This window comes from Ochotona princeps, chromosome 7 (assembly GCF_030435755.1).
Source record: "Ochotona princeps isolate mOchPri1 chromosome 7, mOchPri1.hap1, whole genome shotgun sequence".
Taxonomy (NCBI): Eukaryota; Metazoa; Chordata; class Mammalia; order Lagomorpha; family Ochotonidae; genus Ochotona; species Ochotona princeps.
The window spans coordinates 65,701,334-65,726,437 of NC_080838.1; the positions used below are offsets into that span (position 1 = coordinate 65,701,334).

Here is a 25,104-nt window from a genome sequence, read left to right on the forward strand (position 1 = left end):
GGATCTGACTGGATTCATTTTCCTTCTCCTTTCCTCAGTTCTTTGTTTCTAAATAGTAACAGCTTTCAACAGCACTCAAGACTTCATGATACGTTATTACATTGTGCCTCCTCTGAACTTCTTTCCCAAAGTGGCAGGGCTATACCTCCTATTGTAGCTTAAAACTATCTTCCTCCTGGTAACAAATATTCATCCAAGTTACTTTTAAAATGCTCAATATCCAGTGTTAAACTATTTGGAATTTAACGTAAAACCCACTGCCCCACCTTTACTCTTTCTTTAGATTGACAAGATAATATGGTGTAAAGACTAACATTTTGAAGCTAGATGGTGCTCCTACATTTATTTAGCTGTATAATCTTCCCCACACCACTGATATTTATCTGACTTGAAAGTCAGTGTTAGAGAGGGACAAACAGAGATCTTCCACTGGATCACTCTCCAAATGGCTGCAGCAGCCAGAGTGAGCTAATCCTAAGCCAGGAGCCAGGAGCTTCTTCCAGATCTCCCATGTGGGTACAGGAACCCAAGGACCTGGGACATACTCTGCTGCTCTCCTAGGCCATTAGCAGAGAGCTAGATCTGAAGCAAAGTACCTAGGACTCAGTCCAGCTCCCATAAAGGTGCAGACCTTTATGGATTAGCATGCACTGACCTAGCTGTGTAACCTTAATCGAGTTATTTGTCCTTTCTGGACCCATTTCTATATTTGTATATTCTTCCCAATGTTTGTGTGGTTTACAAAATTATATAGCAATAAAAGAATGACTCTCTGCTTACTCTTAGTCTCACTGTTTTAAAATCAAAGTGTTTGACAATTCTCAATTTTTTTCAAGTATAGTTTTTTGGGGGAAAGAAAGAAAGAATTAGAGATCTTCCATCTGCTGGTTCACTCCCCAAGTGGACTAAACAGCGAGAGCCAAGCTGATCTGAAGCCAGGAGCCAGGAGCTTCTTCTGGGTTGCCCAGGCAGGTGCAAATTCCCAGCGCTGTGGAGCATCCAGGACATGAACTGGCGCCATATGGGATCCTGGTGCATACAAAGCACGAGGTTTTAGCCACTGAGCTGTTGTGCCAGTCCGTAAGATTTTTCCATATTGTTTAGACTGAGTGACTTGAGTTAATCACTGTAAGTTATAAACCAAGACACTTTATTCAAAAAGAACATCTAAAGGAGTAGACGAATACCTCAGTATTTCACAATGTTACTGGAAGTCTGTGAAATAGAAAGGAGCAGAATGGGATACATCTCACTGTGTTTGGGAGGAAAATGTAGGGAATAGTATGGTTAAGACGGCATGAATAGATTATGTCTAATTGTTATGATAATGTTTTATGAACAAATATAAACATGGAAAGAAGATAAACTATAGGAAATTGCATTGTCAGCCTTAATGTTGGAAGTCTCATCCTTTTACAACAAGAGTACTTGCAGAAATTCTTAAAATTCAAGAAATGTAACTATAGTCTTCATTAGTCGTCACTAGAAAAAAGGAACTTTCTGTGGTTCCTTAGTTATTAACTATCTTTTTGATTCTTCAGTTTTTGGTAAAACTGAAGTGATAAGAATTGAAAGTATGAGCCACTGTCCCTTTTAGACTTTGTAATATTCAAGGAAAGGAATATTAGTTATGAAGAAAAATTCATCCTACTTGGGAAGACTGGTTTTATTTTTTGTTGACTTGCAACCCAAAAACCCTAACAAGAAGATACCTTAGAAGATTTGGGAGCTTTTAGAATTGTTTTTCAAATGAAGAAAGGTTAATCAATCGTGGCTGTACCCAAAGTGCAACTTCTATCTTTCCTTTTTTTAAATTATTTTATTTTGATAATCTTTACATAGTTAATTAGGGCACAAAGGGTCAAGGGCTACAGGAAAGTGGGTAAGACCATTGTTTTCACATTATGATTTTTTCTGTATTTGGGGTAAGGGGGAAGATAAAGGGAGAAGCCCCACCCAGCCTCCCAACCATCCCAGGTCCCCAACGTGAGGCATGCACCGACGGCACTGCACAAATGGTTTTGATAGTTCAGCTGTTCTGATTTGCTGCCAGTCTTGCCACTACAAGCACAATGAAATCTCTCCAGAATCTGGGCCCAGCGCCGTGGCCTAGCAGCCAAAGTCCTCGCCTTGAACGCACCGGGATCCCATATGGGCGCCGGTTCTAATCCGGGCAGCTCCACTTCCCATCCAGCTCCCTGCTTGTGGCCTGGGAAAGCAGCCGACGATTGCCCAAAGCATTGGGACCCTCCACCCATGTGGAAGACCTGGAAGAGGTTCCTGGCTCCTGGCTTCGGATCGGCGCAGCACCTGCTGTTGTGCTCACTTGGGGAGTGAATCATCGGACGGAAGATCTTCCTCCCTGTATATCTGACTTTGTAATAAAATAAAATAAATCTTAAAAAAAGAAAAAAGATATCTCTCCAGAACCCACTGGCTGACATAGTCAAAAAAAAGCAGCTGAAACTTAAGAAGGCAGTGGTTCATTTATGTTCAGGTTTAATAAATGCATCCTTAAATAATTTGACTTAACTCAAATGAACAGTTGTCTTTACATGGTGTGTCACAAGGAATTGGACACATCATCTCTGGAAGACTTTGGGATGAAGAGTTTGCCATTTCTTGCAGATACTTAAGCCGGTTCCATGTGAAAGAGAAATTAGTTTTATTTAATATTCTTTGAATTAAAAGATTGAGATCTAGGTTTAGTAGAAAAAATAAAGGTTATTAGATTGCTATTCCTCTCTTCCTCAAAATGGTGAGTTGACTTTGGTAGAAACCTATCCTAAAGAATTAAGCTATCTTAAAATATAAAACTGTCCTAAAATATGAAAAAATTACTATTTTTAAAAAGATTTATTTATTTTTATTGGAAAGGCAGATATACAGAGAGAAGGAGAGACAGAGAGGAAGATCTTTCGTCCACTCGTTCACTCCCCTACTAGCTGCAATGGCCAGAGCTGAGCCAATCCGAGGCTAGAAGTTGGGAGCTTCTTCTGGGTCTCCGAAGCAGGTGCAGGGTCCCAAAGTTTTGGACCATCCTCTACTGCTTTCCCTGGCCACTAGCAGAGACTGCACGGGAAGTGGAGCAGCTGGGACATGAACCTGGTGCCCATATGGGATCCTGGTGCGTGCAAGGTGAGGATTTAGCCACTATGCTATTGCGCCAGGCCCTAAAAATATTACCATTAAGCAGGATATTTTAACCTTCCTAAAGAACACTGTGTTCCGGGCCCGGCGGTGTGGCCTAGCGGCTAAAGTCCTCGCCTTGAAAGCCCCAGGATCCCATATGGGCGCCGGTTCTAATCCCGGCAGCTCCACTTCCCATCCAGCTCCCTGCTTGTGGCCTGGGAAGGCAGTCAAGGACGGCCCAATGCATTGGGACACTGCACCCGCGTGGGAGACCCGGAAGAGGTTCCAGGTTCCCGGCTTCGGATTGGCGCAGCACCGGCCCGTTGCGGCTCACTTGGGGAGTGGAACATCGGACGGAAGATCTTCCTCTCTGTCTGTCCTCCTCTGTGTATACCTGGCTGTAATAAAATGAATAAATTCAAAAAAAAAAAAAGAACACTGTGTTTGTATAAATTAACTTTAGAAATACCAACTTTTATTTTTTTGGAAGCATGTGTTTCTGATGTGCGTAATTGACTTCTGTGTCATCAGGATTGTTATTAATACTTTGTAACCGAGGCAAAATAGAGAAGTAAATTAGCTATGGAGACTGATAATAAGACTGTGTCAAATATACCCTCTCAAGTTTTTTTTTATTCTTCAAAGCAGGTTATTTTCAGTAGTTTTATTTTTTTTTAAACGTAATGATGCTGTACCTGTTTCATACATGAAAATCTCACAGAAATTGCTTAAAGATGACATTCCATTGCTTGCAGATGTTTGAAGAAGTCTGGTGGATAGTCACTCCTATCTTCTAGAATAAATTTTGATGTTGTTCAGTTATTTATTTCTCTTGCTATTAACCAGGACACCATCATTTCTTCAAGCTTCAGAATCTTTTTAACTGGCTTCTGTATGCTGTCTAGGTTCCTGTATTGTTTTCTACCAAGTAGCTTGTGTGATCTTAAAAAAAAAATGACAAATAATATTTGCTTGCTTAGTACTGTTAGTTGACGCTTTTATCTCCAGCATCCTTTCACACCCTTTGGTTCCTTCTGTCCTGAAACTTAGATTCTTTACTTTCCCTGCTGCAGCTTCCACCTCTTTGACTCGGAATGCTCATAATCTCATTCACTTTTGTAACTCTTGTCCTTCTTTGATTCAACTTTAAAGATCACCTTCTTACAGAAGGAGGAAATCAAACTATACTTCCTTTTTAAGTGTTCTGGGTTAGAAATAAGCCCAGGACTGATAATCAGGCTTGTCGTATCAGGGCCATTGACACTTGTCAGCGTATCTGAGATACTCAGAATGGAATCCTAAGGCGAGTATCATTCCATATAGTGTACCATCCGTCTGGTCAGCTTTTAGGATCTTGGAAGACATGTATATATATCCTTTTTTTCCCCCTAAAGATTTATTTGTTTTATGTAAGAGTCACAGAGAGATCAATCTTGTGTCTGCTGGTTCACTCCCCAGATGGCTGCAATTGCAAGAGCTAGGCTCATCTGAAACCAGAAGCTTCATCTGGGTCTCCTGTGTTGGTACAGGGACCCAAACACCTGAGCCATCTTTGACAGTTTTCCCAGGAGCATTAGCAGGGCCTGGAATGCAAATTGTGCAGCCAGGACACAAGCTGATACCCAAACAGAATGCCAGCATTTGTAATTGGTGCATCAACTCCCTATGCTACAGAGTTAGTTCCCAAGTTATTAAAATTAGATAGAAGTTAACTGGCTTAAGACCACATTGCTATTACGTTTCTTGTTTGTTTTTGAGATGCAAAGTGAGAGAGACAGCGAGCAAGCTAGCAAACTAATATACACTGGTTCACTTAGCAAATGTCTGGGACACCCTGGGCTGGACTATACCAGGCCAGGCCAGGCCAGGCCAGGCCAGGAACTTAATCTGTGTCTCCTAAGAGAATGTCAGGTGTCCAGTTATCCTTTATTGTTTGTTTTAAATTTAAAAACCAGAAATACAGAGAGAGGGCAAGAGAGAAGTATCTTCTGTCTGCTGGTGCATGCTGCAAGTGGCCACAACAGTCTAGCCTGGCCAGGCTAAAGCTATGTGTCCATTCTGGTCTCCCATATGGGTGTGCAGAGACCCAAGTACTTGTGTGATCTTAAAAAAAACATTACAGTTGCTTTTCACAGACTATTATTATCAGAGAGATGAATTGGAACTGCAGCAGCTGAGACTGAACAAATGCTCCTATGGGATACTGTTGTTGCTGGTGGAGGCATAACACATTGTGCACAACATCAGCCGTAAGCTTAGGTGCTTCGGTCGTTTCTGCTGCCTCGTAGGGTCTGCCCAGGAAGCTGGCATTAACAGCTAAAGGCAAGTAGGAAACCTAAGGACTCCACTAGGGAGCATAGGCATCTCAGCCTACCTGCACCCACACTTCTGTTAAATACCAGCACTGGGCTCGATCGATTAAATCCTACAACTCTATAATACTTAATCATTTGCCACAAGGAAATGCCTTTGGTGTGAAAGCTGTCATCACAGGAAGAGCTATTTTCTCAACACAAAAAAATTGGTGTTTCTGAAGTTAAGATTGTGTGTGCCTTTAAATACCAGGAAATTCCAACAGCAACTGAAACAAGTAGGAGAAGGGTATTGTTTTTCATACAAAAAAATCAAGAGACAGACGGTCCAGAACTGGTTTGACTGTTTTTCCATCCATAGAATGTTAGATTTCGCCATGCTGCATCTTACAAGATTGTTGTTACTCCTCTAAGCACTAGGAGGAGGGGCAGAAGTATAAAGGGATAAAGGAATTTGTATGCTTTTTGGCAGGTTTTTTTTCTTTTCTTGTAGATTCCAGATTTCTTACATCTTATTAGGCAGAGCCTTATAACATGCATAGTTGCAGCTAAAAAGTAAGAAGGAGACACTGGATACTCTCTGTATCCTACGCTTCTGTATTTAATGTCTTTTAACATGGTAGTCCATGTACCTTAAATCATAATAATGCATTGTACTTTTTAGATTTACATTGGTGCAAAAGCATACAGTCGAATTTAACCAAGTGGCAATGGCTAATTCAGATGGATCCGAAGCTATGCTAAACAGAGTGATGACAAAAGATAACATTGGTGTTGCTGTGGTATTAGAAGTCCATAAAGAACTTTTTGGAACCGGTGAGTACAATTTGACATGATTTTGCTACAAATAACAGTGAAATTTTCTCATCTAAGAGCATGTGAAGAAAATGAAGAAAGTTATGGGAGATGGACAGGGAAATAGTATCAATTGTGTAAGATGTAATGATTTCTTGGGATATGTGATGGTCTCTGTCATAGTGTTCCTACCAAGTGATGTGTATAAAGCATTTTTAATATGCTGTTACTTCCAAAAGATTCTTTGAAATAAGGAAGCTTGGGGTTGTGCTAAATTTAGATTATGAGTTAGGATGACTTATTCTCTTTTGAGCCATATTTTCAGCTTTTGGAGTGTGAATCTTTTGTCTTTAAGGTTAAGTGCTTGGCATGTCTTCCCTAATTTCTTTGTTTTATCTGTTATTGTAAGGGCAGGATCTTTTATCTACAGTTCTTCAGCATTTTAGATTATTTATAGCTACCTTCAGAGCAAAAACTCATTATATTCTTTGCATTCAAAATTTTTTTAAAAAGCCTCTATTGCCTGCCTTTGAGCATTTCATCATTTATTAGTATATTTTAAGAAAGAGCAGGAAGGGGTAACTATATCAGGGCTCCCCCACCTCCTCACTTTTTTTCAGAAGGAGATTTTTGCCTTGAATGTTGATTTGAATTATTCATATGCATATAAATCATGCCGCCTTTTCTCATTCTTTAGCTTGCCCTTTAATTCTGCAAGTCTTTGATAGGAGATTTTGAGTTTTTCTTCCTGTGATCTTTCTGCTTTTACATATTTTTATATCCTTTCCAATTCCTTTCTTCTCTTTTGTACTTTTTGTCCTAGTCTTGTGAAAATTGAATTTCTTTTGGAATTTTCCTGCAAATTTCCAAAAGATAAATTCTACATTGTATTGCAGATACCTCTGCTTTCTGAAGCAGTGTCTTTTGTGCTCTTGGAGGGAAGTTTAATTATTTTTTTTTTTTAAAGATTTATTCATTTTATTACAGCCAGATATACACAGAGGAGAGACAGAGAGGAAGATCTTCCGTCCGATGTTTCACTCCCCAAGTGAGCCGCAACGGGCCGATGCGCGCCGATCCGAAGCCGGGAACCTGGAACCTCTTCCGGGTCTCCCACGCGGGTGCAGTGTCCCAATGCATTGGGCCGTCCTCGACTGCCTTCCCAGGCCACAAGCAGGGAGCTGGATGGGAAGCGGAGCTGCCGGGATTAGAATCGGCGCCCATATGGGATCCCGGGGCTTTCAAGGCGAGGACTTTAGCCGCTAGGCCATGCCGCCGGGCCCGGGAAGTTTAATTATTAAGTACTTACGTCTCCTTTGAAGAGGCAAATTTTAAATATTCAATGCAGTGAACATGTATGTTTTACTGTTTATGGTCAAAAGTGACACTGTGAAATTTCTTTGTAAGAAAGGAAGACTGCTTAAAGGATTAGGACTACAGTTGTTTTGTCTTAATATTTAATTTTTAGTGGTGAGAGAGAAAGAGCAAGTGGACTTATTTCTTTGCCTGTTTGATCTGCCTTCTACTAGTTCAGTGCCCAACCTGCAATACCTGGGGTTGGACCAGGGTGAAGTCATGATCCTGGAGAACTCACGGAGAACTCCATCTGGGGCTCCCATGTGGGTGGCTGGGGCCCAAGAATGTTGACTGCCACATCTCAGGGATGCATTAATAGGAAGCTGGAGTGGAAGCAGAGGTGCTGGGACACAAACCAGTACTCCACTTTGGGAAATGAGTATCCCAGGAGGCACCTAACTGCACTGTATCACCCATTCCTGCAAAACTGTGTCACTTAGCCTCTACAGCTATTCATCTTATGATTAGATTGCTTTAAAAATGATTACTTCCACTGCTTTTCTTAAGCCCTTAATAGAAAGCTGGACTGGAAATGGAGCAATGGAGACACAAATTGGTGCTCAAGTAGGATGCTGGCATTACAGGCCACAACCCCAGCCCCAGTTTCCACAGCTTTTAATGTATTATCCATCTGTTACTTGGAAAGTACCATGTTAATGTTTATTTTGACAGGAATTTTTTAATAGAAGAATTTTTGGAGGAAAAACTTATCTAGAGGAAAGTCTGTTTTTCCAAAACGAGCCCAATGTGCTACTGATTAGGGGAACAAGTGATTAGTAATAATGTCAGGTGTAAAACTCAAGTGTCTAGACTTTGGGAGCATGGTACTCCTTGTTTCTTACTTTAAAAATATTTTTGTTTGGGGCCCAGCGCAATAGTGTAGTGGCTAAATCCTCACCTTGCACGCACCAGGATCCCATATGGGCACCAGGTTCATGTCCCAGCTGCTCCACTTCCCGTGCAGTCTCTGCTAGTGGCCAGGGAAAGCAGTAGAGGATGGTCCAAAACCTTGGGACCCTGCACCTGCTTCGGAGACCCAGAAGAAGCTCCCAACTTCTAGCCTCGGATTGGCTCAGCTCTGGCCATTGCAGCTAGTAGGGGAGTGAACGAGTAGACAAAAGATCTTTCTCTCTGTCTCTCCTTCTCTCTGTATATCTGCCTTTCCAATAAAAATAAATCTTTAATAAAAAACTTCTCTTGTTTGATGTGGAAGACCTCTATGATGAAATTTACAGAATGTTAAAAAAAACACAAATAGAATACATTAAAAGTTAGGGAAATTTACCATGTTCCTAGATAGGTAGAATCAACATAATCAAAATGTCCATATTACCAAAAGTAATATACAGATTCAGTGTGATCCCAATCAAAATCCTAAAAACACTCTTCTCAGAAATAGTAAAGATGTTGCAAAAATTCTTCTGGAAGTACAAGAAACCATGAATAGCCAAAGCTATTCTGAAGAATAAAAATAAAGCTCGAGAAATCACAATTTTAGACCTCAAGCCATACCACAGAGCAGTGGTAATCAAAACAGTTTGGTACTGGTACAGAAACAGAGAAGATCAACGGAACAGAATAGAAATACCAGAAGGGAGCCCACACATGTACAGACATCTAATCTTCAACAAGAGAGCTAAAAATAATCCAAAGAGAAAGTCTGGTCTCTTCAACAAATACTGTTGGGACAGTTGGATAGCGGGCTGGAAAAGAAATAAGATTTCACCTGTCACCGTATAGGAAAAAAAAAGAAGTTCTAAATGGATCAGGGACCTAAATCTGTACCCAGAAACCATCAAACTGTTAGAGGAAAACATAGGAAGCATTCTCCAAAATATAGGAATTGAGAAAGACTTCTTAGAAAAGTCACCAAAATCACAGCAGTCAAAGCCAAAATAAACTAATGGGACTACATCAAACAAAGATGCTTCTGTACAGTGAAGGGAAATGATCAACCAAAGCGAAAGGCAGCAGAATGGGAGAAAAATCTTTGTACACTACGCAACAGGAGATGAATATCCAGGATTTATGAAGAGTTTCAGAAACTCAATTGCAAAACAAACAACGCTGTGAAGGAAATGAGCAAGTGTTTTTCAAAAGAACAAATTCAGATGGCTAATAGATGAAAAAAAATGCTCGGGTTCCCTAGCTGTCAAGGAAATGCAAATAAAGACCACATTGAGGTTCCACCTAACTCCAGTGAGATTGGCCTACATTTCAGAACTCTACTTACAACACCTGTTGGTATGGATGTGGGGATAATGTTATCCTCCTTCACTGATGCTGGAGTGTGGGCTGGTACAACCACTATGGAAGTCAGTATGGTGAGTGCTAAGAGAACTAGGAATTGATCTGCCCTATGACCCAGCCAAACCACCTCCAGGAATACATCCAACGGAAATGAAATCCACATGTGAGAAAGGGTTCTGTAATCCTGTATTTGCAGTAGTACAATCTACATTGCAAAGACATGGAAACAACCTAGATGCCCATTGAAATAGGAATGGATTGGGCCCGGCATGATAGCGTAGTGGCTAAAGTCTTCGCCTTGCATGACCGGGATCCCAAATGGGCGCCGGTTCTAATCCCGGCAACCCCGCTTCCCATCCAGTTCCCTGCTTGTGGCCTGGGAAAGCAGTCGAGGACGGCCCAAGGCCTTGGGATCTGCACCCGCGTGGGAGACCTGGATGAGGTTCCAGGCTCCTGGCTTCAGATAGCTGCAACAGCGCCATTGTGGCCACTTGGGGAGTGAGCCATTGGACAAAAGATTTTCCTCTCTGTCTCTCCTTCTCTCTATATCTGCCCCCCCCACAACAAAACAAAGCAAAACAAAAAAGAAAGGAATAGGAATAGATAAAGAAACTGGTACATTAATTTATGGAATACTACTCAGCCATTAAAAAGAATGAAATTCTACCATTTGCAACCAAAAAGGAAAAATATATATGTTCTATCTGATATAAAGCAACCTTCATGCAAAATACAAGATCAATAGGTAGGTAACATGCCTGTACATATAGTCATCTAGAAGAAGTGTATAATAAAGATTGTCATATTAAGATGTGAAGATAAAATTCAATATGCATCTCTAGTTCCAAATCAAAGGTGAACTGCCAATGAAACTGTTAAATGTATCTTGACAATAAGATGTTGAGCTTTCTACCATTGTCTATACCTACAATGTCATGTTATACTTAAATAGTAAAAGGCGAAAGATTTACACGATCTGAAGAGAAACCAGAGTATGTTACACTTAAATAGAATGATGGACTTGTGATTGCTGTTGAAAGGCTGTATTTTTGTAATAACTTGGGGGGAAATAAGAGAAGAGGAATGGGTAGGAGATGGAAGGGAGAATCCTTGTGCCTCTGGAACCATATTATGAAAAATTTTTAAAAAATTCATTAATTGTTTGAAAGAGAGAGACTGTATTTATCTATCCTCCCCCCCTTTTTTTCATTCCCCAGATGCCTGAAACTGCTGGGGTTCTGTTAGTTCAAAGCCAAGAAACTGAATTCTTAAGTGTTCCAAATAGGCAGCCAGGGACCCAGTAACAGAGCCATCACCCGCAGCCTCTCCGGGTGTGTCTTAGCAGGCGTCTGGGGTCAAGATTAGACCGAGCCTAAGGCCCAGGCACTCCGACACAACATACTGCTGTTCCAAGTGACGCACTACTGTGTCAGATGCCCCCTCCTTAATCCTCTAATTTTCATTTTAAAAGTAACATTTTTGAATATATGGTGTTGCTCTGATAGGTAGCAAACCCCATTGTTTGGTTTTGCATGGATTTACTGTCTTACTACTTTCTACTAGTGACCTGTTGCTGTTGTGCTCTAGAATTCTTGGTGAATCAATATACACCAGTAGGAAGGATTTAAATTGTCTTAAGAAACACATATAACTAAAAATTGCCTCTCTAACTTACTGTGATATTTAAATAGCTGAAATAATTAAGAACTTGTTTAAGCTAGGAACTCAGGAAAATGAAATGACTGATCAGACGCTATTTGTATCATCTTGTTGTGTACTGTGTAGAGTAGGGTCAGCAAACTTTCTGTTACAGGCTAGATAGGAAGGACTTTAGGCTCTTTGGGACACGTGGTCTCAGTCACACTTGTTTTGGGGAATAATAAAGCTCCAAAAGTGTAAAATTGTCCTTCGCTCTTACTGGCTGTACAGAAACATGTGGCAGTCCACATTTAGCCATGGGTATTGTTTGCTAAATTGATCTGAAAGAGTAATTCCTATAAACTTTAACTTATAGCTTTATGAGATTTTAAAACAGGTATAAATTCATGGGAAAGAGCAACAAAATGATATTTTGACAAAACACCTTAAGATACCACTTTTCTTAAATAAAGCATAACTTTACCTCTTTTTTTGTGTGTAATATTTAAAATTAGGTATGAAGCCAATTCATGCTGCAGACAAACAGCTGCTTATTGTGGCCAACGCCCACATGCATTGGGACCCAGAGTACTCTGATGTGAAACTCATCCAGACCATGATGTTTGTCTCAGAGGTTAAAAACATCCTGGAGAAGGCTTCGAGCAGGCCTGGCAGCCCAACCACAGACCCTAATTCTATTCCGCTGGTGCTATGTGCAGATCTGAACTCATTGCCAGATTCAGGTATTTAGAACATTATTGTGTTGTTGCTTTTAATTTTGGTTTTACTGTTTGTTCAAGCCATTAGTTCTTAGATCTTTATGATTTCTAAATTAGGAAGCATATTAGTGAAAATTTCAGGAATGAAGCATGGAGTAATTCCACAAATTTTAACAAAAAAAGCTGTTTCCAAAGATGTGGGCAGAATAAAGGGATACAGAGCAGTGAATGATGCAGTGTCCTTGCCACCTCAGCAGGAAACTGATGGAGCTAGCCCCAGAATGTGTGCTTTATTATTATTATTTTATTTTGATTATCTTTACATAATTGATTAGGGCACAAAGGGTCAAGGGCTACAGGAAAGTGGGTAAGACCATTGTTTCCACATTCTCATTTTTTTCCTGTGTCTGGGAAAAGGGGGCAGATAAAGTGAGAAGCCCCATCCAGCCCCGATGTGGTGCATGCTCTCAGGGCACTGCTCAAGTGATTTTGATAGTTCACCTATTTTGAATTACTGCCAGTCTTGCCATTCTAAGCACGAAATCTCTCCAGAATCTGTTGGCTGACATAGTCCACCTTAGAGTCTGTTTGCCCAGAGTTTCACTGCCAGCACTTGACTGGGGTAGTTGACTGATTTGTTCTGCCCTCCATCCTCTGTTGTGTTACCAGTTATCCTCTGCAGGTTCCAGTATACTACCACATTCTCCATGTGCATCTGGATATGCTGTCCACTGCTCCATCTGAGCCACTGAGGGGCTCAGCTTTTGACACACGCACTCCATGGTCAGACCATGGAACCTGCAATTCTCTTCCTGGTTGGGGGTTCTGAATCTGGCAGTTTGATTGGGAGGATACCCAAAGGAACTTTGTCTGAAGTGATCCTAGACCAGAGTTTTGGGTGCGCTTGCCGGTACAGGGTCAGGCACTCAATCAATTTGTCGACTCAATCAATTTGTCGACTCAATCAATTTATGCATATGCTGGTGGTTGCAGTTGTTGAGTCAGTTCTTCCTCCAGTGCTGTCTTATACACGAACCAATGGGTGTTGCAGTTGATCCCAATATTGCCTACCACACACTCAGCTCTCATGCAAACCAGTGGGAGCTGCACCCTAGTCGGAGCGACCTGCAATAACCCCCACCAGGGCCACCCCCTGCCCTGGTTCCCATGCTTGCCACTATGTACAGCAGACTGGTCTGCCCCACCTCCCATTCAGCTCTCATACATGCCATTGGGCATTGAAGCCTAGTTCAACCCAACCACCCCACTATCCAGCCCACATAGCTGCCATGAGGCGCCACTCTCTGTCTAGCCATGCCTGCCCCAGTCCTGGTTCTTATGCTCACCGGTTGGCAATCCCAGAGGGAGGTGGCCACTGTTTCCCTACTGGATCTACTCTCACTCCTGGATCATGTACTCTCCAGGTGGTTCTGCAGTTTGGCTTGACAGAATTAGCCCCCAGTGCCAGCATCTGCCAGCTGATGCTGCGGCAGAGCCCTGCCAACCCACATCCACTCTAAGATTTGCTTGCACCAGTAGGAACAGTGAACCCAACCTGACGTTTTCCTGATCTAGCTCACTCGAGGCTGACAGGTGTAACCGTGGCCAGTCTGGTCTGCCCCCATCCCAACTCATGCTCTCCAATGGGGAGCCCTCCATATTCCCCATACCAGCTTTGCTTCCTCCCCTCACCCCCGATTCTCATTTGTGCTTCTTGGTTACTGCAGCCCAGTCTGGCATGGTCTGTCTCACCTTGGCTATTTAGAGTGGAATTTACATTGTAGGAAGATTGGCTTGAATTTACTAATGTAATCCCTGCCACACTAGTAAGAAGGGATCTGGCTGGGGAACATTCCAGTACGCATATACTCACCCTACTCCTATCCTCTGATCTTCTCCCAGTGCTTCCCCCTGACCAAATCCAACTAGAATCTTCAAGGGGAAGTTGATGCAGTAAATACCAGCCCCCTAACATACAGAGTAGAAAGGAGAATGGTGTATTGAAGGGGCAACGGGAAAATACTCAGCACAGGTAGTTATTTGGTTGAGTAAATGGCAGTTTTCAGTGGGTTCATGAAATGTTAGGAATATAATAATGATTAGAATTCCTTTTGAACTGTTTGCAAAAAATCAGCTCTGCATTTTAGGTATTAAATTCCAAATGTAAAATATTAAGTTATTCTTTTGCCATTTGCCAAGGCATATTCCAAATTGGTGTGTTTTCACTGTTAGTCTGAAGTTATTTAAAATAATCTCTCAAGAATAGATATAACCACATTTTTATGCTTGGAATATCCAAAAACAAGTCCTACCCCCAAAGTAAAGATTTCTCTCCTTAGCAATTAAGAGCGCACACTGTTGTTTTCAAATGTTTATCTTCAACTTCCTGCCCTAGTTGGCATCTTAACAATATCTTTCCTTCTTAATCCTTCAGTTGCCTTGCTCTCAAGTGCAGATATTCTTCATATTTAATTTGACTTGAGTAAAATAGGTGTCATTTGGCAGAACAGCATGTGAGTGAACTGACCTGGAGCCAATCAAGACTGGATCCTGGTTCTGACAGTTATGAGCTGGGGCATCTGTGACTGAGCCCGCTCCCTCTCCCATGTTTCATAAGTCCTAAGGGAATGATAATTTTGTTCTCTCCATGGAATTGTTTGTGAGGATTCTATGTGCAGTGCACTTATAACAGCCTCCAGCGTGAAGTAAATGTTGAATTATAGTGCCTCTTGAGTTTATTCATAATATTGGCATTGCACTTACACCTCACTATGCTTTGCTATCATTCTTGATCGCAAATTAAAAAAAAAAGATGATCTAACAGTAGCCATATTCATCATCAGAAGAAGGGTTGTGAGACCTTTTTCATATTTGCTGTAGTGGTTTATGACATTATATAGTTTTAGACTAAGAACAATCACTCCAGGCTCAAAATAACACTATCTAGCTCACACCAGTTGCTGAACTATTAAAGCTACAAAATACGCTTTTTTGTAAATTTTTTTATTTTGTATGCTGTATTTATATGTTCCCAGAGTTGTCGGTTGACCAGTACACCAGTACAATGGGGAAATAATAACAGACAGTGATTTAGAATGAATATTCAAAAGGCATTTAGAATCAAAACCTTTGTGGTGAATGTCATGCAGGTCTCAGAAACCATCTTCATTATGAAGAAAACAAGCTGGTTCTGGGTAATCCTGATATTTTGTTCCAAAGTAAACAAGTACTCTTCATTTTGTCCGAATCATACAAAATTGCTTATATTTAGGTGTGTGTTTGTTTTTTTGTTTGTGTTTTGGAACAAGAAAGAAGACAGTTTCATGTGACTCAACCTGATACAACCCCCTAAATCTTGTACATCCATGTGGTAACAAACCTTGCCTGTGAAATCTCGTGTGAGGCCCTTATGCTGAGTGGTGTGTCCCTTCTGTGTTAATTCGATAGGTGTTGTGGAGTATTTAAGTAATGGAGGAGTAGCTGACAACCATAAAGACTTCAAGGAATTAAGGTACAATGAGTGTCTTATGAACTTCAGCTGCAACGGAAAGAATGGAAGCTCAGAAGGGAGAATCACACATGGCTTCCAACTGAAGAGCGCCTATGAAAATAACTTGATGCCTTACACCAATTACACCTTTGATTTCAAAGTGAGTGGCAGCCTCCAGGCTGATGGGGAAAGTACTTGACATATAAACAAGTACTTGACATATAAACAGGAAGCAAGAAAAGTGTTCTCTGTGTGTGTGTGTCTGAGAGAGAGAGAGAGAGAGAGAGATTGTGTAATCACAAAGATTTTAAGCCCATGTATTCATGCTAGTATTTTTCCAGTTGATGGAACAGTCTAGCTTTAGAAAAAGAAACAAAAGATTTTACTTTTTTTTTTTTCCCAAATAATGAAGCTGGAGCACCTATTGTGCGGTCCCAGGTGTTCTTTAGAAAGATTGATTTTTTTGATTTTCTGTAGTCTAGTCTATTTTCTTTTGCCAATTTGTCAATGTTCTGATATAGCTTATATACTTGTGACTCCTTGTATTGTACCTCCGTTGAGCTTTCTGGCATTCTGGCAGCCATGTTCAAATATTAACTCTACTGAAAAAAAAAGGCAGATATTAGAAAGATGTTTGGTTTAAGAAAGCTAGAGAGAATTTAGTAAAATACCAAATGACATTTATGCAATGGACTCTCATGTCCCTAGTAACTTTTCCTGTTTTTAGTTTTAGCTCGTTTTAAAGAAGCAAATAGGAGGAAGAATGAAAATTCGTTTATTGATGCTATTAGCTTTTGTAGTTATGCAAAACATTGCTTAGAAATTGAATCTGGCTTAGGCTTGCTGTTAGAGGTTGTTAGAGGCTGCTGCTATCTATGAATAGTTTCATTTTGTTCTAACCACTTGCAAGCAGTAATCTGTTGGGAAATTGCCACCTTTCTTGGAAAAGAAGTCCTGATTTGTGTTGCTGACTAATTTTTGTGAGTTAAGTACTTGGATAGCAGCGGTTTCCAAACTCCCACTTGAATTCAGAGTTGGGAAGAGGTGCTAAGACAGCTGGTCTTATCGGTTGTTCACAAGACTGCTACACTTCCTCTGGGCTAGAGGCACATCTCTACTGTAAATAGCTACTGTGTTTTTGTTTGGGTTCAGGCTCTCTGGATTTGCATGGGGAATAAATTTGAGTCGATTTTCTTGGACACACAGGTCATCTGAGACTGTAAACTAAGCTTGTTTTGTTGTTGTTCTTTTAAAATACACTGCTTTGTTTTTGGATACTGATATTTGATATTGTTACTAAACTCCACGAAAAAAATAGTTGAGGGAGGTGTGTATGTCCTTGCAAAATGATTTGCTTCATTTTCTTTATGCTGCAAGGAACCCAGAATTCACAGTATCCTAGAGCTTGTGAAAATGAGTATTTTAAATTAAAGTACAAGTTAGAATGCGTAACTTTGTGTACTATTTTGTAGATTTGTAATAAATCTGAAAACATGCTTTTCCATGATTTCATTCAGATGTAGTTGGCTGTTTAGAAATACATGCAGAAGTTGAAAACAATGCCAACAGCATTGAAAAAAATAGTTTGAATGCTTTTTCATGAACTATGTGGACATTTATGTAAATATCCTTATTTTCTGAAGATTCCTAGATATAATTTTGTGTATTTAGCTTCTCAGTTTATTACTGATGCACAAATGCAAGTTATATTGATTTCAGTAGGGTGCTGTTTCCCTATTGAATGTCTTTATTTCATGGAATATTCACTGAAGATTAGAGATTTAGTTGAGCCGCTGCCAGGACAACAGATACCAGAAGTCAGAAGTGCAGGTTACACAGTGCTTTGGCTTTGACACACTCTAGACTGTTTGTTATGTGTCTTGATGTTTTCCTTTTTTCTTTCCCAATCCCCACTCTCTGCAGGGCGTGATTGACTACATTTTCTATTCCAAGACTCATATGAACGTACTTGGTGTCCTGGGGCCTTTAGATCCTCAATGGCTGGTTGAGAACAACATCACTGGGTGTCCACACCCTCACATCCCTTCAGACCACTTCTCACTGTTAACACAACTTGAACTCCACCCTCCACTCCTGCCTCTTGTCAATGGTGTTCACTTGCCGAGTCGGAGGTAGTGGAGTACTGCCCCGCAGAGACGGGGATCTGTTGCTATGGACCTGTACAGTTGTAAATCAAAGTATGTAGGAGTGAAGTATGGCCATCCTTCAGCTGCTTCTTCAGGTTCCTTTCATTATGTGTTTGCTATAAAACTTTGTACATTTTGTGCATATTGATATCATTTGGCACTAGGGCTGGAACCAAAGTATTACTCTTTCCAAATTTTAATTTAAATGTTTTTAAATTAGACCTTCTTCACACTGTATTAGCAGACAACATCCATAATTTTTAAATCACCAGGTTGAGGCCCAACAACAGGGTATTTGTTTTTCCAAGACAGATACTTTCTTTGGAATGGTTTCATGAACCAACCAATTTTGTAAAGGGAAATTTTTTAATACTATAGATACAAGATTTTAAACTGAATGATAGTATGTCTTGCTGGGAATTTTTATTCTTGAATTTCTGTGTTCTTTTATAACAGGCTGATTTTTTTGCTCACCAGATCATTTGCACCTTAGCAAAGCACTTAAATTTGCTTGATCTATATATAGCCCATGACATAGCCTCTAATCACAACAAAAAATTTTGAGAAATTACAAATTATACAGTATGCTTTTGGATCAAGCATCTAATAGCACATGACAGTTTGTGGCCAAATGCTGTTGTTTTTTTTAAATTAATTTATTTTTTGTGTCTCCCTATTAGTTTGTTATCTTATTAGAAGTATTGATTCTAAGCCTGTCTTTCCAGTTTATGTGGAGGGGAACTGCAGGTAATTTATACTGCCACACATCTTAGAAATAGAATTCAGTGTTTATGATGCCCACAAAATTAGTGTCTATTATTTTTCATGACTCCTAACTACCCTCTTCTGCCTAGTTTTTTTGGAAAAACATATTATCTAGGTTTTGCCATTACAGTCATATATTAAAAAACAAAAAGCCACTGCTGAATAAAAATTCCCTGATCAAAGGATCAAAGTTTTAGCGGGGGAAAGCCATACAAATGTTTCATTTGCTTCCCAAAGTAGATTGAGTTGTTGATTTTGTTTTTTTGGGAGTAACAATGGAAAGGATTTGAGAGACAGAGAAATTTGAGGCAGTAGATGAAAATCTCAGATCATTTTTCCTAACTCTAGCTGCCAAATGGCCATCATATGCTGTTAGTCTTTGTTTCCATTGTCTGTCAGGGTTGAATTAAGAAGCTACTGGTTTATTCCCAACTGTTGATGCCGTTAAATATGTTGGAATCCCTTTCTGGCCCAGGAACGGCCAGCTGAAAATCTGTGACTCGAGGCAATGAACCTTTTGCGGGAAAAATTAGTTGGCTACTTGATGTTAATTATGGCACAGTAACAGGAAAAGGTTGTGTCTGTGTTTTTAAGTTTTTCTTTATTCTGCTTTTTTGCTGCTATAAGAGTTTTCTGAAATTTATATTTTAAACTTTTCATGCACTTTACTGTTTCTAGTCTCAAAATGTGATATTTTTAATAAACAAGAAATTTTCCATTATGTGAATGAAATTTTAAAAGAAAATAGCCTATATTTGTGTCTCACTAATATATAAAGTACAGGTCAAATTTAAATTATTTAATTTGTTTTAAATATATACAATTTGTCTCCTCTTGCAAACCTGAAAATTTAGGCTGTTTTATTAGTCTTAAATGATGCATTTCCCTTGGTCATTTTTCTACTAATTTATTCCTTATTGAATTAATCAGGCTACATAAGATATTTCCCTTGAAGAGTAATTTTAGTGGGTTGAGGGTGGTGGGATGATGCAGTACCATATTTGGGATTGCATCAGGAGGGTTCTGGAAAGCCTAAACTCCCCTTAAAAAGTGCCTAGTGATAGAGGCGTTGTTTGTCATCTATTTATAATTGGAATGTAATTGTAGTTCACTGAAATTCAATGTAAATATCCTTTTAAAAATGTTAAAGGACCAGAATAAACAAAAAGGAACCACCTTTAAGATGACAGATTTTCCTCAACGTGCAGGTATCCCTTCTTATATACCTCAAGCATCCAACATCTAGCCATGCAAATTGATTACCTAAAGCATAGTACTGGAAAGTAGAATAGCATGAAAAACTTAATCTTGTGGACATTACCTTTTTTTGTAATCAGCTACTGTATGTTTTATTTTAGGTCTTTTGTTGTGGGTGGATTTTCTGCTCTGGAGGTATATGCACTAACAAAACATTTTCCTCCTTTCATATACGCATGTTTATTAGCAATGTGAGCAATATTTCCTACCATACTTCACTCCCAATATTTTTTGAGATGTTTGTATAAAATGGAATTTAAAATTCACTTATGATTGTATATGAACCACAGAGGAGCCCATTTATTAATAAAACTTTTTTAATAGTTAAATGTAGAGGGGAAAAATAAAAAAATTGGGAAACATTGTACACAGCTTAAGTTTATTTTGTGTATGATTGAGGCACTCTGTTGCAGGAAGGTGTGTAATTGGGTTCTCTCTGCTTCCAAATGCACTCTTTCAAACCATTCATTATCCTGTGTATTTTTAATGTGGTTTTAGTAAATGTTGGTAGTAGCTCTGTTGAAGTAGGTAATTGTTATGTTTTAGGTGGCACACACACTTGGGGCATGGTAACCCAAATTTCATGTGCACGGTTTTCCTTGAACCCACTGCCCAAGTTTCACACCCCTTTCACCCTTTGTTCCCTTTGTAAAAGGAGTGGTATCTGTTTTGAGCTGCCAATTCAGATGATCAGAAATGCTGCTCTCCTCAGCATTGTCTTGTTAAAATGCATGCCATTTGGAACTTTGGCAGTGAGAAGCCAAAAGAAAGAGGTGAATGACATACGATTTATATTCAGTGAACGTTAAATATATGTGTTCATATACTTTCTAGTTCTCAGAATTTAAGTTAATAAGCTTTATGCCATTGGGCTGCTGCATATTTTATCTGAAGATAAAAGAAAATTGGGGCATTTTTAGATTGTGATCCTTATTTTTTAAATCCATATAATTTCTGATATTTGTCTAAGAACTGGAGTGTTCTTTAAATTTATTAAAACAGTGTTGTGTGAGGAAGGAAAAACTGCACTGTTTGTGTTATGGCAGTCATGTAAATGCATGTCAGGTCACCCACTCTCAGGCATCAGTATACGCCTCATAGCTTTACACATTTGGACGGGGAATATTGCAGCATCCTCAGGACTGACATCTGGGAAAGGCTCAAATCCTCCTACTGCTCCTTGCTTGTTGACTTTGTTTTCAAATATTGTGCCTGGTGTCAACTTTTAAGCAACAGCACTGCCTAAAAGCAAGCAGAGAACAGAATCCCAGCACCATTCTATAGGCAACTTTTTAGAACTCAGATATAGTGAATCTGTTCAAGATTTATGATGTTTTATGTAAAAAAAATTTTGTACAACATAGCTGAATATTTTTGTTTCATTTCTTTGATGTAAGGCGTGTGAAAGTTTGTCTGAATATCACATGTTGAAGTCAGGTATGGCACAATGGGTTCTGAGACCAGCTTTCTACCCCCTCCCCATTTGCCTTGTTCCATACTCTTTGTTTTTAAGTTTCTTTTCTGGTATTCATAAGCAGATATTTAATTTTACTAATAAGCATCCTATGTGAATGTATTGAAAGAAGCCAGTTGTGTTTTTGGTGTTACAATTTGCAGAAATATAAAGCTGTTTCCTTGCTGCCCCTACTTTTTTTGTTGTCTTAAAGTTACATATTAAATCACAGAGAAGCAAGGGAGAAAGTAGAAATATATCTGAGTCTCATATCACTTGATTCTATGATAGGTCACATTGGCATTGAGAGTTTGGCATATTAAAACTGGAACATGAGCAAACACATGGTGTTCCATTTTAAGATTCTGTCTCCTAAATGTATTATTATTAATGTGTGAAATTCAGATTTGTATTTTCATTTCTGAGAATTTCTAAACGTCATGAATGCCATCTGTACTTTCCGTATCCAACAACAGAGAAAGCACAAAGACGAAGAACACTTTACATGTGGGAAGGAACCAGACGTAGGGCTTGTCATTCTTAGTACAAGGCTAGATTTCCAAGTGATAGAAGTGGTTTGTGTCCCAATATTTGTAGGCTTTTATGTTCTGAGATACTTGATAAGCTTTGCAGAGTATGCTGACTGATGAGCAGCTTTGATCACAGAAAAATCAGTATCTGCTACAATCATGGTTTTCTAGCAGGCAAAGACTTTAAGGTACATTTTCAAAAGAGCATTCATACATACTTACATTTTGACAGAAATGTGAATTCTCACATTTGTAACGTTTTTCTCTCCCACCCGTCTTTCCCTTTAGAAAAGATTTGTTTACTGGTTTTTAAAACTATGTGAATTGTGGGAAGACAAATTAGGAATGTGAGGATTCTAAGCCAGGAATTTCAGTTAAAAATTTGAAATTTTCAGACAGATGAAACTATTCTGCTTCTGATTGTTTTGTGTGATTTTAGTTTTGTGATAGTATCATGATCACCCAGTTTAAATTCAAGCATAAATGAGTTAGTGCATCTTTACCCTTGCTTGTTTACCAAAGTTGGATTGTGATCTGTTTAAGAACAGGGTGCCTAGAGCATCCTGCATTTTGTAGAATGATATTTCTTTTTTTTGAAAGTACTGTCTAAAGCTTAAATGTTAAAGAAAAAAAAGAAAGCCCTTACATGTGTACTGCAGAATGTTTTGAGTAGCAGAAAGATTAAAAAAGAAAAATACAAAAAAACAAAAACAAAAAACAGTTGTTTCGGGAAGGTGATCAGGGAGTGCAGGTACAGTTGTTTTAACCAAATACCTTCTTTATGTTAGCTTCTCTGCTAAATCACAAGGGAGATGGCAAGAAACACATTGTTAACCTACTTAGTAATTGCCTTTTTTGTAAGTTTAGTTGAACTTGAGAGTCTTGCAACCAAAGGAAAACAAACATGTTGAAATAATATTCAACAAACGGGACATCCAAGTAGTGGATTATTTTAGTTCACTTTGAAAGCCTATGAAATAAGGACATTAGGTATTGATTTCTTGCTATGCCATATCATATGAACTGTAGCACTGAACTGAAATTAAGTATGGCATCAGAAATAAATCACGTGAGAAGGATTTGCACATAACAGGGATAGGACTCCTTGGCGTGGTCGCATGGTACATTCAGCTTTCAGAGCCCTTCAGAATGCACAATTTAGTACTTAGTACCAGTTATTTATAACAGTCTCTTCAAATTTAGGTAATGTTCCTTTCTGATGTTATTTTAAAAGAATCATGGTAACCCTCTTAAAAGTGGTCCCTTCTTGTTTTGGGTTATGGATATATTTTCTTTTAAGTTTTCAATTATTGTATGTACCACAACTGTTTAATCTGCCTGTAGTTATCTGAACCCAGAAAATTGACTCCATGTTCATTTGTCAAAATTGGCTTTGCTTCTTACTAAAGTATCCTGCTACTTGTTTCAATCTTGATGCAGTAAGTGATGCAGTATCTGCAGTAACTGGGTTTGTATTTGTATTTATTCAGAAACTCTACTGTCCTTCCTCTGTGCTTAACTTGCTAAAAATATATTCCCTACCTGTGAAATTCCTGAGCGGTGCTCTGCCAACTTTTGGAGGTTGGGGAGAGGGGTTTGGATGGCTGTGTTACTGCACACTGGATACAGAATTGTTCAGTGTTGTGAGTGGCAAATTTCTTCAACACCAGCAGCACTGAGAAGTGCACTATGGGCATTCGTACAGTTGTCCAATTGCAAACAATCTTTCATCTTGGAGATGCTGAGGTGCAGAGTTCCATAGGAGTACTTTGAAGATGAACATTTCAACTTTGTCTTTGTCTATAGAGTGGCATAGTTGGAGGATTTTATTTTGTTGTTTTTAGAGAAAATGTGTATGTATTCACTCCTCCTTGAAAGTGTGAGGGTGTTGGTCAAACTCACCATGGATTAATTTATATCTTTTGTTTCGATTTTTTTCAACCATAAAACAAGTGCCAACTAATTATCCATGGATGTTGTACTCTTCTAATCAATTTATTATTTGAGTGGGGGGTGGTGTTCATTTATTTTCATTTCTGACAATAAGTTAAACAGTTTCTTATTTTGCATATATTTGAGTCATTTTGTGGTTTGTAAAGTGTTTTTTGTAATTATTTTTAGTGGTCAGAAAGCAAATCACTTGATTTTAAAACCGAGCAAGAAGTTTTGGTAGTTTTTTTCCCGGATACCTTATAGTTTCTGTTGATACTATTCCAGGATAAAATTCTACTGTTTTAGGTTATGTATTTACTTTGCTTTTATCCTAATAGAAAAGGAAAAAAAAAAAAGCCAAGCATTAAATCAACTTGTTATTGTGTTCCAATAATCAGCTTAAAAATCTGATTTTCTTTCTTTTTTTTAATTAGAAGATTCAATTAAGTGCCATGTAATTGTAGCTTACTAGTGTTTTAATGTTTAATAGATTGATTCTGTGGTGTTCTAACCATTTAACACTCTGTCATCCCTGGAGAAAGTGGTTCTGTTCTTACTGAACACATTCTCTGACAAAATCACCAGCTGCTTTATTTTTCTATTTATTATGGTTAAACAATTGATGAGATCTGAATCTTGACCAAACTGCTCAGCTGAGATGTTTTTCACAATAGACACTGTACAAAATGTGTGTGCGAAAGGACACAGTTGGGTGGTAGTGTTTTTTCATTAATGTGAACATTGACTAAACAAAGCAGTCCTGCCTTTTAAATCTTGTGGCAGCTCAGAAGGGAGGTGCTTAAGAACCTTAACTACTATGTCAGATGACAAAATACTTTTTTCCATTTTGGAGATTGGGTACTGCTCACACATGATGTATAGGGCTAAATATATGCTTGTTTCCTTGCACCTGTGTACTTCCCCGTCTCTCCCTCCCCTTCCCTCCCCTGTAGGCAATAAATGGCCATTTTGCAACTGCATCCTTGTGTCTTGGTTTTTGACTCTATTTGTACAGTGTAAGTTTCTGCATTTTGGTTGGTACTTGTCAAGTGAGGCAGGAAGCCAAGGTAACTCAAGAAACTGTTACAAATTCAAGCTACATTCTTGTTGCTTTTTTACATCACTACTTACACAAGATTCCAAAGTTAGCTTGCCTTGCCTGAAGAAGGTAAAGGGACATAGACTCCTTCTCAGTAGAACTTAAAGAGCCAGTGGGTAATGGTTGAGCATTGAAGCAGGTAACTATGCTGGAACTTTTTATCTTAGCTCTTCGAGTAACTTTGATGAACAGAATTTCCATGCTGGACTTCAGCCATGTAGTATAAATA

At 39.1% G+C, this 25,104-nt stretch overlaps 1 protein-coding gene across 5 annotated transcripts in view; it reads left to right on the plus strand.

Moving 5' to 3' along the window:
• The window catches only part of CNOT6L (CCR4-NOT transcription complex subunit 6 like), a 99,620-nt gene extending 74,864 nt beyond the window's left edge, over positions 1-24,756 (plus strand). For all 5 annotated transcript variants that reach the window (XM_058667181.1, XM_004596160.4, XM_058667178.1 and 2 more), the window contains exons 9-12: positions 6,109-6,260; positions 11,999-12,226; positions 15,650-15,852; positions 17,616-24,756. In XM_058667181.1, coding sequence (XP_058523164.1) covers positions 6,109-6,260; positions 11,999-12,226; positions 15,650-15,852; positions 17,616-17,828 — 796 coding nt within the window. In that variant the 3' untranslated portion in view covers positions 17,829-24,756. The remainder of the gene's footprint in view (positions 1-6,108; positions 6,261-11,998; positions 12,227-15,649; positions 15,853-17,615) is intronic.
• Positions 24,757-25,104: the final 348 nt, after the last annotated feature.